Raw genomic sequence first — 17307 nt, 5'->3', positions numbered from 1 at the left:
GCATAGCTCTTAGAAAAATGCAGAACAATTTCTTTTTGTCATTAACCTCCAATGGGAAATGCTGCACATTTAAAAAATGTGAGTGTAGTACAGCATAGTAAATAAATATATGCAATGGGATTAATATGTATACTGACACATTTCAGAGTTGTGGAAAGACAAGTGAGAAGATGTGATTCATGTGAAAATCCAGATGCATCTGGCATTCACGTGTGTTGTAAACTAAAGAGAATTTTATATACAACAAGTGACAGTAATTCAAACTGAAATAGCTGTCTTTTTAAATTCATGTGCAAGATGTGGAGCACTGTCACATGACAGGTCTTTGCAAAAAGAGAAGAGAAACTTCTTTCTAAATATATGCACTGGCTAAGTGATTATTTACCTCTAATAATTCCCATTTGGTAAAATACAAATTTTGTAAAACAAGTTTAAGGCCCATCTGTTTAGTTAGAAATTCGCCTTTAAACCTTCAAATCAGCTACCAAATAGTAAATAATTGATATCTTCTTATTCCGTATTTGCTTTAAAGCAAGAGAATGAAACATAGGTCACATTTGGAAATAAAACAGGGAAAAGGCCAAATGAAAGCATTATTTTCAGCATTTGTCTTCTACAGGCATCAAAAACAAGTAGTGTTTCCTTGGGCATAGAAATCTTATCTGTTAGCTATCTTGAAGTTTCCGAACCAAACTACTTCTTAAAGATCTTTTCATTAAAGCTTTAACGTATTTTTATGTGTCAAGCATACTCCAGAATAATTTGGTTTGTTTTTTAAGACATGTGATTCTTTTGTAAAATATAAAATGGAGATTCTTAGTTTAAATTTAATAATGTTTCTAGATCCAAGAATAACTAAATTATTTTTGTTTAGTGAATACAAATCTGTAAAAATAACTTTGGCAAATTTTCTCATAGAAATTGGTATATAAATAAAAATAAATAACAGTCATATTAAAATGTATCATTAACTATGAAAAACCTCATAAAATAGAGTAGAAAACTGGTGAAGAATATGAGTAAAATAATATTTCAAAACTTAAAGCAAGGTTTCTCAACCTCAGCACTATCTATACTTTGGTCTGGATAATTCTTTGTTGCGGGGGTTGTCTTGTGCATTATAGGATGCGTAACAATATGTCTGGCCTCTACGCACTAGATGTCAATAGCATCCCTTTCCCCTGTTGTGACAACCACAAATATATCCAAGCATCACCAGGTGTCACTTGGGGAGCAAAGTCACTCCACTAGAGAATCACTGATTTAAAGGAAAGTCATAACGATTAGGGGCAACTAATACTGTTATTTTATAAACTCTGGTATAAATAACAATAAGAATATTTCACAACTGATTGGCTTCTATGAGGAGCTGAGTTTTTATTTTGTTAGTATATATTCAGGAATATTAGTAAATTATTATGTATGTTGATATACGTATATATCAGGAAAAGTCAAGGTGGATAACATGGACTTTCCTTAGCCCAGACGAGCTACGGAGCCTTCTCAGGGTGCGTGCATGTAAGCCCTTATGTGGGCGGGAGGATGAGTCATATCCTGTTGAACTTGGGTCAGGAGGGTAAATCAATTAAATGATATTGCTAAAGGACAGGGAGGCCTTGGCCTTCAAGTAGTCTGAGGCCTCTAACCTCCTGCTACACGTTCAGACTCTCTGGTTGCACTTTCTCTCTTCTTGTCGATAGGAGTGCCCGTGTGAGAAGTATTCGTTTAAGGCATTCACTTGGAGAGAGGGAAGAGATTATGAACTGGGAATGTTAATTTATTAATGTTTCTCAATGTACACTCTTCCTCTATTTGCAACATTCTTTCTTTTAACCAGATTCTCCAACTTCCTTCCTGGAAAAATATAAAAAAGTTCTGAGAAGGAGAAAGATGGGGCTGGTCTAGGAAAGCATGACAGAGAAAGTCAGTCATGCTGCCAAGAGAGGGAAACAGAGGCTCTTTCTAGAATACAGGGTAAGAGTAGCCATTTCTATTTTACAAGTGAGCCAAAGAACCAAAAGCTGAACCTCAGCCTATAAAAAAGGATGTTCTTGGATGCTGTAATAGGTCCAAACAAAATTCTTTTGGTGAGATTAAGAGGAACTGACGTTAGTGAAGAAGCTGAGCCTCACCGAAGCATACAAGCAGACTTCATAACTGGGCTCATTCATGAAATATGTTTAGGGCAAACTAAAGAGAACAGAACAGAAAATAGATTTCTGGGGACCAGAACCAAAAAGACCTCGAAAAAGGACAAAGAGGACCGACTCCTCAGTCTGTGCTGGATGACCTAAAGCCCAGGGCAGAAAATGTGGGAACGACCCACAAACACACTCTACTTACTTATTGATTGTGATCCTGGTGCAGACTCTGGCAGTTCAAAGACAGCTGCAGAATGTCTTGAAATAAACGCCAGAGGCATGACCAGTTGTCCCAGGCCCAGGGAGATGGAAAAGGAAGCCCCTGAGAGAAAAATCTCCTCAGAAGCAGAGGTCCTGCAAGCCCCTCTGAAGGGACCGGGTAGGCTGACGGGCAAACTGAACACACGGAAGCCACCTGACAGCCTCTCGAGTAGAAGAGTAAGGGCTAGTCTTACCTACGTTACAGCAAAGCTGGAGAAAACACCATCAGTACCTCCCCTATTTCTAGACAATTTGTGGCTTGTTCAGCACTTAGGATTTGTGGTTTAGCTTGCTTTGTTTGTTAACATATATTCTGATTTGTATTAGAATAACACCCCCCTCCCCACATGAAGCTGGATTTGGGGATGGAGGAGGTGTCCTTCTCTTAGAAACGCCATGGAAGCAGAGAAGCTGGGAGCCTTGTGTTCGGCCCCCTACAGACATGGAGAAAGAGGAACATGGAGAGTAGATGTTGGAAGAGAAAGAAATAAAAGAACTAATCCCATATATAACGCGGCGGGATGGGAGGATGAGGAGTTGGCGCAAGACGAAAAAATGACCCTGGGAGTTTAAGTGGTAGAAGATCCTGAGGAATGTCTTAAAGAAGTGGAAGTCCGCTCAGATAGTGGCGTCCGAAGTATATCTCAGCGTGAGGAAGGGACAGAGAGGGACTGAGAATGGGCCAGCTGACATGTTCGACATGGTAGAAAAGGGCTGAATGCTTGTAGGTGGGAGATAAGACCAAAACGGGGGATAAAACTATAGAATGTGTCAACTAACTGGGATATCCATGAATAAGAAATATATATTTAGTAAAGAAATGGGTAATGACCAATTTTGATGTATGCTGTATTACTTTCTTAGTGATACAGAAGTAAACAAGAAAGAAAGAAAGAAAGAAAGAAAGAAAGAAAGAAAGAAAGGAGGAGGAAAGAAGGAAGGGAGGGGGGGAGGAAGGAAGGAGGAAGGGAGGGAGGAAGGAAGAGACAGACAAGACCATTGGGGTAAGAAGAAAATTAATGCTTAGAAAAACCAGCAATCGCATTTGCCAACGTAGAGATTACCTAAAAACAAACAAATGAACAAAAAACCCCGAACCTCAGGCTACTTGGCAAATGATCATGGTAAAGTGAACAGTGATAAATCCCAGGGAGTGACCTCCGTGCCTCTCACTGAGGTAATCAGATTGTTGAACCCTTACTGATCTCCTGGATCTCCAACCCAGGAATCCTGCAAGTCCAGGAGGCACAGGGTCAGAGAGAATCGCGGGGACACAGGGCGGCATGGGGCCAGAGGGCCACAGGTGTTAGGCCCCGGGGTCTGTCAGTGAGCACTGTTCTATCCTGGTAATGCATCATTCTATACTGCTGTAGAACTCACGTTCACTCTGGTGGGGGATAGCATCTATGGGACTGCCGCATTTACTCATCGAGTGAGAATTACTTACTAAGAGGAACTAGGAAATGAATTTACACATGGAATAGAAAGTTAGCTTCCTAATCCATATACCTGCTCAGTCATGATTTCTACAACTCATGGACAGTATCAGTTGTAAAATAATCACCTGGCACTGTCTTTGGTACATCTTCAGTTCTTGTAAAAGCTTCTGATTTTCATCTTGTAACTTATTCCTGCTTAATGCTATTTCACTCACAGCTGACTTTAGTTTTTCAATAATGAACTCATCTCTTTCACTGGCTTCACAACTGTGATCCAGGTCACACATCAACTGAGGATCTTCCGAGCTGTTGTCTTCTGTGCACTGTTTTTTACCACTGAGTTGAGTTTGGTAACTTTGTGCCTGTTTCTGAGAAAAATTAAGACTGTGTCGATGAAACGGAGAACATTGTATTTAAGCTTCCATAAACAACATTCAAGAATGACAGAAAAGACTTGGGAGAAATATTTTTCAATATGTTTATAATGGAGCTTCGCTCTTTGTAATTCAGTCTTGTGTTTTTTTCTAAAACCTCAATTTCGATGATGTAAAGAGAAAATATATTTGTAGAACCTCAGAGCAGACATAGAGTAGGGGAGGGGGCTTAGAGTAGGGAAATCTTATTAAGCAAGAAAAAATGTTCAGAAGAGGAAAATCGTGGATACAATTACACAATAGTTGAAAAGGTCTATAGGATGAAAAATAAAATTAAACAAAGACAGATTGTAGGAAAGAGTTGTCAACACATATAACAAGGGTTAATAATTCTTAATGTACAAAAACTTCTACACATTCATAAGAAAAAGAGAAACAACACAAAAGAAGAATTGGCAAAATTTATAAACAGGCAATTCACAGAAAAGGAAATGGAAAAGACTAAGAAGGATAGGAAGAGATGCTCTTACAAGTAGTCAGAGAAATGCAAAACAAATCAAGCCATTCTGCTATCAGTCCAAGTTGGTAAAAATCAAAAGACTGATAACATTCCATGTTGGTGAAAGTACGAGTACCCCATAGACTGTTCATGAATGGAAATTACTATAACCTTTTGGGAAGTAATATGCTAGCTAGTATTTATTTAAAAAATTTGAATGGACATAATACTCTTTGGCTCAAGAATCATTTCTAGGATTTTTAATCTAACAAAAGAAAAATAATAACATTTGAAGATGTATGTACAAGGATATTTATTACAGTATTATAATAGCAAAAAAACTAGAAACAACTTGAATGTTCATCAATAAGGAAATGATTGGAAGAATTAAGGTATAGGTACAATGTACTATGATATATATGGTAATAGAAACAAAATTCTATTAAATATTATGCAGAATTAGGTAATGACTTGAAAGAATATTCATGAGGAAGGATAATTATTAAGTAAAACAACAAAATTTTAAAAAGGAAAAAATATACAACTTCCCCCAAATACATACTTTACATGTTTGTACAAACAAAAGAAAAAGTATGGAAAGAAAAACACCTATTTTGTATTAAATTGATAAGAATGGAGAAGATGACGCTATTAATTTTACATTGGATTATTTTGTATTGTTAGATTCAGAGAACATATATAACTTAGGTAATTTAAGTAACGTAAAGAATGAAAAATAAGAAACAAAACCCAAATCAAACAAAAACCATAGTTTCTCACTGGCATTAATAAAAATTCCAAATGCCTTGGCCAAGACTTTAAGGCTTATTATAATCTGTATTCAACTCACCAGGCTTACCATCTCCTACCGTTCCTTGCTTTCCACAGGGACTCCCAGCCAATTGGCCCATTTTCGAAACCCAGAATTTGCCTTTTGCTCTCTTGCTTCAGTGATTTTGCTCCTGGTACTTCCACCATCCAAAATACAGTCTCAAAATACATCCATTCTTCAAGGGCCAGCCCCAGTCCTACTCCTGCTGGAGGATATTTCCTATCTCAGCCCAAATTTTTCCCTTACTCCTCTGAACTCTAAAAAGATTTCCCATTTGCTTGCCATTAATTATCTGTAAATATGGACATGTGTTATCTCTACTCTAAGCTGTAAGGTTCTTGAGGTCAGGAACCAAGCAATCTTAGACTTTCTAAGCAACTAGCCCATAGACATGCAAACACATACATTATTTAATGATATAATAACAATGGTCACTTTTAAAAGTACCATCCTTTGAGACATGTAGACTAAATTCACCATTACAAATTTTCATGCACTTGCGACTTTACCCAGTGTTAGACCTACTCTGGTTATTTTCCCTTGGTTGGCATTTCCATCTGCAATAAGATTGATTATAAAGATAGTAATAGTTAACCTCTGATTTTTTCTAAGAGGATAGTATTAGGTAATGTACCTGAAATTGATTACACTTCTCAGATAATAATTTTTGTTGAGCATCTAAAGAAACCAGATGAGTCTGATATAGTATCTCTTGCTTGTCCCATTCTCTTGACTTTGCTCTAAATTCCTTTTAAAAAAGTGGAGGGACAAACATAAATTGAAGAAAATTATTCACTTAAAAACACAATGAGTAAGGCTTCTTTCATTTGCACATCTTTACTCTAAACAACTACATTCATTCTTTCCCCATTTGGAAAACAAAATAAATATTAAATCACTCATCCTGGATTTATTACTAGATAACAGCTTCCGATTCTTGTCACCGAACCTATATCCTTAATTTTGTTTGTTTGTTTTTATGGGATAAGGCTTTGACTGATTTGGTGACTTTGTCCCCTTGTGGTTTTCAAAACTACTGTCCAAGGTAAAGCCAAAATCAACTCATTCTGGGGAACAGAACAACCATCTAATTTAGGCCTAATTTAGGATACCAGCAGAGCTACCCTGGGGAAGAAGTGGTGGAATGAGCTTGATACAACACACTTGGTTCTACAAGTTTTTGTTCAAAGTAGTATATTCGTAGAACATGAACGCTCACAACTTAACACAAGGAAAGGATATGGTTTTGGGAATTAATCATTCAAGGAAGGCTATAAATTAGGAAGCCCCTTACAGTAATTAAAGATGACCTGAAATTGAGTGGTGGTCATAAGGTTGGAAAAATGTGGCTAGGCCCCTTTTAAATATATGATAATACCTTATGATAAATAGACCATATTTATTAAGATAAATGGAAACAGTTCATATAAAGTTATTGACTTTGATTCTGACATTCAACAATTTAAAATTAGGTACACGAAAACAGGGTCTTCAATAATAGTGACAAATTTACAAAACTAGGCTCTTGTACAAAATAGCTAATATTTCAAATTAGTACAATGCAGATTTTTAAAATTCCTGTTTACTTTTAATTTTGGAGGGAGTCTTTGGAGTCAGAATTCAAAATATGGGCAAAGTTGACTTACATGGTTCATATCTTTCAGTTAATACTAATATTTAGCAACACCCACCCAACAATCTCAATCTTGAAAAGTATTTCCCAGCATGCTTTAAGAGGAGGCAGGGGCAGTAACCTCAATTCTTTACAAATTCTACAACAGGTAGAAATGAGGTCAAGAATGAGGCCAAGCAGGCTAGAAATATGGGTCACAGACATACCAGCAATGCTCACAACAGTCCTGGCTTTCTTGATCTTACAGATGTATTGGTTTCAAGACTGGTTTCAAGCCAGCACAATATATCCAGTAGTTATGGGACCATACAGAGACCTAGGGACCTTTAGGAGGATTTTTGTAGAGACAAGTTTGTCCCCCGCCAGGTTCCGGAGAGTCTGTAGACTTGCCTAAACCTCCAGAGTAAGTTCTCCATGGCTGGAAAAGGTTTTCTGGGTCTTCAAGGCTGAGAGTGGGTCAGGGTCATTAAGATTAGAGTTTCTAGGGGAAGTCCATTATTACATATGTTTTTTAATCCCTTTACTAAATACTGGAAGATGGAACTAACTTTTCTTTAGTGATGGTTCTATGTCAGGGACTCTACAAACCTCCACCTGTAAGATGGCTTTAACTTTTTAGTATGAACATTTCACACTTACATAAAAGTAGAGATTTAAAAAACTCCCGTGTACCCTTCACCCAGTCTGACCACCATCAACCTAATCATCTCCATTCTGCCTCTCTCGCCACCCTTTCTTTGTTGGACGAATTTAAGGCAACTTCCAGACCTCATGTATTCTCACCCGTAAATGCTTCAGTGTGCATCTAAATGTATACATATGTGTATTTTTTCTCCCATAACCACAATGTCACCTATAAGGTATTTTAACCCCATTCATTGGTGGAAAAAATGAAATCTCTGTGAGACTAACAACTTGCCTGTAGGTCACAAGGCAAATAAATGAGACAGTCAGGAAGTGTTTTAAATTATAAACTGTCATGTTCTTCCACATCAACATGATATTTCCCACTTCTTTATTACTATACCAGTGAATAAACATAAACAGGCTTAGATGTAGACTAAAACTGGGACAGCCCATCTCTTACACATTAATTTTTCATATGGCTCTAAGTAAAAACAGGTACATGAAGTGTCTCCATAATTATACAGATTAGACTACCTACACAGTGTGCTTAAAAATTATTACATAAGTACAAACCTATCAGGTTATATATATCTATATCCATATATATAGATTTTTTTGTTTTTTGTTTTTGTTTTTGTCTTAGAGAGAGATAGAGCATAAGCAGGAGAGGAGGGGCAGGGCAGAGGCAGAGGGAGAGAGAGAATCTCAAGCAGCCTCCACGCCCAGCATGGAGCCTGACATGGGGCTCAATCTCATGACCCTGATATCATGACCTGAGCCGAAATCAAGAATCGGACGCTTAATCGACTAAACTACCCAGGTGCCCCAGCTCATATTTTGCTACTAATTTCATCTATAAATTCATGAAATCTATTTTATGTAAATATTTCATTCCCTAAATATAAAAGTGTTCACAAAAAGTATTTAATATTACTTTCAGGACTTTTTTTTTTTGGCTATACAATTTACATGACTGTGGTTGTCCCATAAAACCCCATGAGAAGTCAATCAAAAGGCTAATCGGTGACTTGATCTCTGCATTTTCAGTGAAAGCATATGCATTACAGTGCACATCTTTGGGCATCTTCTATGAGACCAGGATATTTCTGAAGCCAGTCTGGTCACACCATCATAAGAGCCAGGTGGTTACACATGGTGCATTTTCCTGTAGAGTCAATTTTACTAAGCAGTAGTAATTTTGTATTTAAAAAAAACAACAACATATTATTCAGTAGAATACAGGAATTTAAAAGCTAAAACCCAAGCCTTCCAGCAAAGTTCTTGCAACAGGCTGGTTTTAGGACTATGATCCTAGATTTTCTTTCTTCTTTTAAAGATATTTTGGAGGGAAAGTTTGAGGTCTGTGAATTGAAGAGTAAAATGATGAAAATCAAACGGGGCAACGACAATTAGATAGGAGGAAGGAGGTAAGAGGCAGGATACCAGGGAAAGGGGCAAATCTGGGCTGGAATATGAGGAGTAAGAGAAAGGAACTGATCAAAGATTCCTAAGTATCTACCTGGGTGACTGGGAGAGGCCAACCATTATCTGTCGGAGAAGTAGAAGAAAGGGAACTTGGGGCACCTGGGTGGCTCCGTTGTTGGGCATGTGCCTTCGGCTCGGGTTGTGATCCCAGGGTCCTGGGATCGAGCCCCACATCGGGCTCCCTGCTCAGCGGGAAGCCTGCTTCTCCCTCTCCCACTCCCCCTGCTTGTGTTCCCTCTCTTGCTGTTTTTTCCTCTTTTAAAAAATAAATAAAAAATCTTAAAAAGAAGAAAGGGAACTCATTGGCTGGGGATGGTGAGAGGGATGCTGGGATTTAGGGCTTGAGAACAAAAGAAGGAACGGAGTGGGCTAACTTGAGGTCAATTAATGAACAATAATGGAAGTCCTAGTAACTGGGCTCAGGTTAGAGAACAGGAATTTATAGTAGAATCTATCTGCTGTTACATGACTTCTACCAGGAGTGCTCAAGAGCACGGGGATGAAAAATAGCGGGTTTGTTTTTTCCAAGGTTGGGAAGTTAAGGGATAAAAATAAGTGCATCCGTGAACAGTAAGCCTTTTTAGGGACACAGATCTCAGAAGCTCTGGGTGATGTATACTGGCTCTCTTGGAGTGGCACTACCTCTTTAAGAAAAAAACCCTGAAATGCCAAGCCCTGTTCCAAAAACTGTTATGAGGCTTCCTTGGGATTTAAGTACCTAATAGTTAAATAGCCATTAAAAGATTTATTAGATATTCAATTTAACGGACCCCAGGGATGTCCTTCAATTTCACTCAACATCTGCAGTTTCTTTGAACTCTATTTTTTTTTTTTTTGGCTCTCCAAAATGCTGATCTGTATAAAAGATGCATAAATCAAAGTGATGTTTTAATTCGCTAAGTGCCTAAAGGGAAGGTGCAGTAAGAAAATACAGTGAATGAGAAGCTGATTTGTAATGGTGTTTGTTACCACAGCTGTGCGTGCCACGGTGCGCGGCGGACACGGCCAGTCCACCACAGCTGCAGAAATCAACCCTGACCACGCATGAAAGACACTAAGAAAGTACAGACGGCTCACCTCTAATTTCTGGTTCAAATTGCTCATTTCAAAGGGTATTTCTTCTTTGAGGTGTGGTAACTCCTTTCGCCGAACTTTACTTTGTTTCATCTGGTGCAGTCTCAGTTTCTCAAAGCTATTCGTCAGTTTGGAAAACTGGAAGTAAGAGAGAAGGCTAAATAACGTCTCACTGTGGCTGGTGCTTCTGACTCGAATTCACAAGAGTTCTTTTCTTGGGCACCTCTTTGAAGATTTAAGTCATGATTGGAAAATGCGGTAATGCTTAAATGTTCTGATTAGTGAAGACAGGACCAGTTATTAAAACTAAATTATTGAAGCTGAACACCATTTGGTTTTCATGTAAATTTGGGACTTCACTAACTGCACAATTAAATGATTCACTCGATAAATATTTTGTTTAGCTTTGTCTTAACCGTATGTAGCAAAGCTTACAAGTTTTAAAAACCAAGTTTTTTTCTTTTATTTAGTGCCATCTTGTGTTGACAATTTTAATTTCAGTAACTCCTTCTATAAAATAACAAGTGTATATTTTATTGGAGAAAACTGAATACTGAATTTAAAAGATACAAACAGCATAAACTACTTATTCATGTTGATATGAGTTTAAATAAATTTAAGTATCAAATTGATACAATCTTTTTCTTAACAATAGTTCTTTTTTTTTAAGATTTTATTTTTATTTATTTGACAGAGAGAGATAGCGAGAACAGGAACACAAGCAGGGGGAGTGGGAGAGGGAGAAGCGGGCCTCCCGCCGAGCAGGGGGCCCGATGCGGGGCTCGATCCCAGGACCCTGGGATCATGACCTGAGCCGAAGGCAGACGCTTAACGACTGAGCCACCCAAGTGCCCCTTTCCAATAATTCTTTTAACTTAGACTCAGTACTATTTTTTCTGTTTCTTGTTCAAATAATAAATTAAAAGCAGCTTGGTCCATCAACATCTGTGAAGAAATTTCTAGATAACTATTTATAAAAGTTCTTTGGTTTTATTTTGAATTTTGAAATAATTATACAGTATAATTATATGGTATAATATTAAACCCAGGAAATTGACATTGGTACAATATATGTGTATAGTTTTATGCCACCTTATCACATATGTAGATTTGTGTGACCACAACCACAATCAAGATACAGAACCATTCCAACAGCACAAAGACCTCCCTGCCTTTGTAGTGACACTCATACCTCTCATCTTCCCACCCCAACCCCTGGCAACTACTAATTTATTTCTATCTCTATAATTTTGTCATTTGAGAATGTTATAAAATGGAATCAAATTTTGACATTTTGAGATTGGCTTTTTTCAGTCAGCATAATGCCCTGAAGATGCATGCTCGTATCAATAGTTCATTCCTTTTTATTGCTCAGTATTATTCCATGGTATGAATGGAACCACAGTTTCCTTGACCATTCATATACTGAGACATTTTGGTTATTTCCAGTTTTTGGCTACCACAAATAAAGCTATGAATGATCATGCCTACTTATCTAATATTAGTCACTTGCTTTCTTTTTCTCATATTATTTTAAAATGGAGATATAGAGTGCCAAACTGTGGAAAGAGCCAAGATGTCCATTGACAGACAAATGGATAAAGAAGATGTGGTATATATATACAATGGAATATTATGCAGCCATCAAAAGGAATGAAATCTTGCCATTTGCAACGACGTGGATGGAACTGGAGGGTATTATGCTGAGCGAAATAAGTCAATCAGAGAAAGACATGTATCATATGACCTCACTGATAGGAGGAATTCTTAATCTCAGGAAACAAACTGAGGGTTGCTGGAGTGGTGGGGGGTAGGAGGGATGGGGTGGCTGGGTGATAGACATTGGGGAGGGTATGTGCTATGGTGAGCGCTGTGAATTGTGCAAGACTGTTGAATCACAGATCTGTACCTCTGAAACAAATAATACATTATATGTTAAAAAAAAAAAAGAAGATAGCAGAAGGGGAAGAATGAACAGGGCGAAATCGGAGGGGGAGATGAACCATGAGAGACGATGGACTCTGAAAAACAAACAGGGTTCTAGAGGAGAGAGGGGTGGTGGGATGGGTTAGCCTGGTGATGGGTATTAAAGAGGGCACGCTCTGCATGGAGCACTGGGTGTTATACACAAACAATGAGTCATGGAACACTACATCAAAAACTAATGATGTAATGTATGGTGATTAATATAACATAATAAAAAAATTTTTTAAAAATGGAGATATAATTCACCTACCATAAAAATCACCTTTTAAAATATAAAATTCATTGGTTTTTAGTATATTCACAAAGTTGTGCAACCATCATATTACCTAATTTCAGAATATTTTCATTACCTCAAAAAGAAACCCCAGAATATTAGAATGGTTATACATTTCTTCCTGCCCCCAGTCCCTAGAAACTACTAATCTACTTTCTGTCTCTATGGATTTGCCTATTCTGATCATTTCATATTAGTGGAATCATATATTATGTGGTCTTTTGTGTCTGGCTTCTTTCACTTAACATAATGCTTTCAAGGTTCATCAGTGTTGTAGCATGGATCAATACTTCCTTCCTTTTCGTGGCTGAATAGTATTCCGTTGCATGGATATGTCACATTTTGTTTAACCCTTTGTTAATTGATGGACATTTGGGTTCTTTCTACTTTTTGTATATTACAAATAGTGCTGCTATGAACACTTGTGTACAAGTTTCTGTGGGGATACATATATTTATTTCTCTTGGGTACACAACTAGGAATGGAATTGCTCGATCATATGGAAACTCTGAGTTTAACTTTTTAAGGCACTGCCGATCTGTCTTTCAAAGTGACTGTACCATTTCCCAGTACTACTGGGAACGTATAGGGTTCTAATTTCTCCATGTCCTCATCAACACTTGCTATTGTCCATCTTTTTGCTTATAGCCATTCTGGTCAGTGTGAATGGGTATCTCATGATTTGATTGGCATTTCCTTAATGACTCATGATGTTGAGCATTTTTTTCATATGCTTATTGGACTTGTATACCTTCTCTGGAAAAATGTCTATTCATATCTTTGCCCATTTTAAAGTTAGGTGATTTACTTTTTATTATTGACTAGTATGAGTTATTTTTTTTTTTATTCTGGATACTAGTCCCTTATCAGATATATGATTTGTAAATATTTTCTCCCGCTTTGTGAGTTGTCTCTTCACTCTCTTGATGGTGTCCTTTGAAGCACAGAGGTTTTTTAATTTTGGTGAAGTTAAGTTCATCTGATTTTTCTTGTGCTTTTGGTGCCAAATCTAAGAAATCATTGCCTAATCCAAATTCATGAAGATCTACTCCTATGTTTTTTTCTAAGAGTTTATAGATTAAGTTCTTACATTTAGGTCTTTAATCCATTGAGTTAACTTCTGTCTATGGTGTAGGTCTGACTTAATTTTTTTACATGTAGATATTCAGTTGTCCCTTTACTGTTTGTTGAAAAGACTATTCTTTCTCCACTGAATTATCTTGGCACCACTTCTGCTTTCTTTTGATTAATATTTGCATGGTATTTTTTCTACCTTTTTATTTCAACTTACCTATATAGTTATGTTTGAAGTGAGTTTCTGGAACAGAACATATTGTTAGGTCATATTTTCTTAATTCACTCTGTCAATCTCCATCTTTCAACTGATGTATTTAGACAATTCCCTTAATGTAATCATTGATATATTATAGCTTAAGCCTTACTCTTTTTGTTCTTTTCTGTTTTCCAGTTCTTGGTTTCTCTATTTTAGCTTTTCTGTCTTCTTCAGGGTTATTTGAGCATTATTTAGAATTCTATTTTGGTTTATCTATAATGTTTTTTAATGTATCCATTTGAATAGCTTTTTCAATTGGTGCTCTAGGTATTACATTATATATACGTAACTCATTACGGCCTACTGGTGTCAACATTTTACCAGTTCAAGTGAAATGCAGAAGTCTTACTTTTTTTTTTTTAAAGATCTTATTTATTTATTCATAAAAGACAGAGAGAGAGAGAGAGAGAGAGAGGCAGACGGGGAGGCAGGCTCCCCACTGAGCAGGGAGCCCAATGCGGGACTCGATCCCAGAACCCTGGGATCATGACCTGAGCCGAAGGCAGACGCTTAACCATCTGAGCCATCCAGGCGCCCTGTGAAGTCTTACTTTTCTTTATGTCCCTTTGCCCTGACCCATTCATAATATTATTGTCTTAGGTATTTCCTCAACATACATTAAGAACCGCATTAGACATTGTTATAAATTTTGCTTTAGCTGTCAATTTAGAAAACTCAAAGGGAAGGATAGTATTACATTTACCCATTTTTAAACTCTTTCCATTGTTTTTTCTTCCTCCCTGATGTCTCAAGATTCTTTCTTTGCCATTTCCTTTCCGCTAAAGGAATCTTCTTTAGCCATTATTTGAAGGTAAGTTTATGGTGACAAATTCTCTTAGTTATCCTTCATTTGAGAAGGACTTGATTTTCCCTTCATTCCTAAGGATATTTTTTCTAGGCATAGAATTCTGGGTTGACATTTATGTTCTTTCAGCAACTGAAAAATGTTCCAAATCCTCTGGCCTCCATGGTTTCTGATGAGAAATCTGTTATCTCAATTGATTTTTCTCTATAGGTAAGGTGTTATGTCTTCCTTGCTGCTTCCAAGATTTTTTTCTTTGTCTTTTAGTTTCCAGAACTTTGCATACGATGCGTCTTGTTGTTGGTTTCTCTGTATTTATCTTGTGTGAATTTCACCCAGATTCTTGAATCTGTAGGTTTATGTCTTTTACCAAGTTTTGACACTTTTTGGCCATTACTTCTTTGAATACTTTTTCAGTCCCCCTCTCTTCTCCCTTCTGGGAATCTGATGACACAAATTTCCAATCTTTTGTTATAGTCATACATGTCCCTTAGTTTCATTTTCTTTTCTTCTTTTTTAAAGATTTATTTATTTATTTATTTGAAAGAGAGAGAAAGAGAGAGAGAGAGAGCACATGAGAGGGGGAAGGGTCAGAGGGAGAAGCAGACTCCCTGCTGAGCAGGGAGCCCGATGCGGGACTCGATCCCGGGACTCCAGGATCATGACCTGAGCCGAAGGCAGTCGCTTAACCAACTGAGCCACTCAGGCACCCCTTCATTTTCTTTCAGTCTGTTTTCTCTTGGTTGTTCAGATCGGGTAATTTCTATTCTGCTATCTTTAAGTTCACTGACTATTTCCTCCGTCCTCTTCATTCTACTTTTGAGCCCATCTACTGATTTTTTTTTTTTAGTTTGGTTATTGTATTTTCCAGAGATAAAATTTCTAACTGGTTGTTCTTCATAGTTTTGTTTCTTTGCTAAAGCTTTCATTTGTTTCAGGTATGTTTGTAATTGCTCACTGAAGCATTTTTATAACAGCTGCTTTAAAATCCTGTCAGATAATTCTAACACCTGTATTCACTCAGGGTTGGCACTTCTTGGTTGTCTTTTCTCATTCAAGTTGAGATCTTCCTGGTTCCTGGTGTGATGAGTGATTTTTTATTGAAACCTGGACATTTTGGGTATTGTGCTATGAGACACTAGAGTTCCTTTAGGGATTGTGTTTCAGCCATCCTTTTCTGATGGCATTCTGGCAAGGAAAGTGGGACGCTGCCTCATCACTGCCTTCAGGGGATGGGGAGTTCAGCTCTTGGCCTCAGTTGGTAACCCAAGGGAGGCGTTCCTTATCCCTGCTGAGTGGGAATGGGAGTTCAAGATCCCCACTAGTCTTCACTGATACCACCTTGACTGGAGGGGCGTAGGTGCCTTGTTACTGCTTCTCACATGTCCTTCAGTGAAAGTGTAATGAGGGCGAGTGGCCTCATTACCACCGAGAGGTGGTAAACATCCTGACTCCTTATTAGGTTTCCCTTGATACCATTCAGAGAGGAAGGGGATTGCCTCATCACCACCAAATGGGCATACTAGTCCCGGCTCTCCACATGGCCTCCACTAACACCATAGGCTGGGGAGGGCCTTGTTAAAACTTGGTGGTCATGAAATTCCTGGCTCTCCACTCAAGTCTTCTCTCACACCACCCAGGCTGGGGAGCCTGGACTACCTCATTACAGGCTAGTGAGAGAGAGGCTGTCTACTCAGTCTGTGCTGAGGGGAGGGATGGGTTTGGGGCTGAAGTCTTTTTCTGTAGTGTTTGGCTGGAGTAGAGCAGTTATTATCTAAAAGTGTATAATCTTGCTAGGCTGTCTTTTTCTGGGTCTTTTGGCTGCAGAAAGCAGGCATTCCTTGGGATTCTTTTTATTTGTTTGTGCCCTTTGGAGCGTCTGGGTTGTCAGCTTCTCTGTTAACCCAGACTGGGATAAAAGAGGCAAAGAGAAATCCCAGGGAACTCATCACTATGTCGCTCTTTGGGTACCAAGGTCTTAGTTGGCCTGTTTCCTCCCTCCACTCTCAGAGTCTTCATATGTCATTTTATAGATAACGTCCAGGCTTTCTAATTTTAATTTGCAGGATCTAAATGCATCTATTCCATCTTTCCAGGAGTGAAAATCTCAAATATATACACAATTTAATCCTAGTTTCATAATGGTTAGAAGGAAAAGAAAATGCTATCTTTTTAAAAAGGAAGCAATTTCTATGAGAAAGTTCTGATGGAGTTGAGTTATTCAAAGAAGAGTGTGGTAAAGTGTATCCTTCAGATATTTTAGGAAAATGAAACTGTAAATAAACCAGGAATTTCAAAGAAGGAATCAGTAGAGTGAGCTAGCAGCAACCAAAGCATGTTCGCCGCAAGACAGCATTTTCTGGTTAGAAGAATGACATATTAAGAGCTATTATGCAAACCAGTTCTCTCTTTTTCCCTCCTTCCCTCTTTCCTTCTCTTCTGCTCTCTTTCCCTAACGCTCTTCCTTCCTTTCTTTTAACACAAGAAGAGAAGCAGAAAACTGCAGTGGAAGCAGATGGCTGCTCTCTTAAGAACAATGTAGTGTTT

At 37.9% G+C, this 17307-nt stretch overlaps 1 protein-coding gene across 4 annotated transcripts in view; it reads right to left on the bottom strand.

Annotated features, from left to right (window-relative positions):
* Positions 1-17307, bottom strand: part of DEUP1 (deuterosome assembly protein 1) — an 81881-nt gene that overhangs the window by 41047 nt on the left and 23527 nt on the right. For 2 of the 4 annotated variants that reach the window (XM_078058683.1, XM_078058684.1), the window contains one exon: positions 3967-4209. In XM_078058683.1, the coding sequence (XP_077914809.1) occupies positions 3967-4209 (243 nt within the window). Of the gene's footprint in view, positions 1-3966; positions 4210-6180; positions 6295-10368; positions 10504-17307 lie in introns of all 4 variants that reach the window. The other 2 variants (XM_078058685.1, XM_078058682.1) reach the window with 2 other exon arrangements.

The sequence above is a fragment of the Halichoerus grypus genome, chromosome 11 (assembly GCF_964656455.1).
Source record: "Halichoerus grypus chromosome 11, mHalGry1.hap1.1, whole genome shotgun sequence".
In the NCBI taxonomy this organism is placed as follows: domain Eukaryota; kingdom Metazoa; phylum Chordata; class Mammalia; order Carnivora; family Phocidae; genus Halichoerus; species Halichoerus grypus.
The sequence above is the reverse complement of the archived record's forward strand: the minus strand, read 5'-3'. Positions and strand labels throughout refer to the sequence as shown.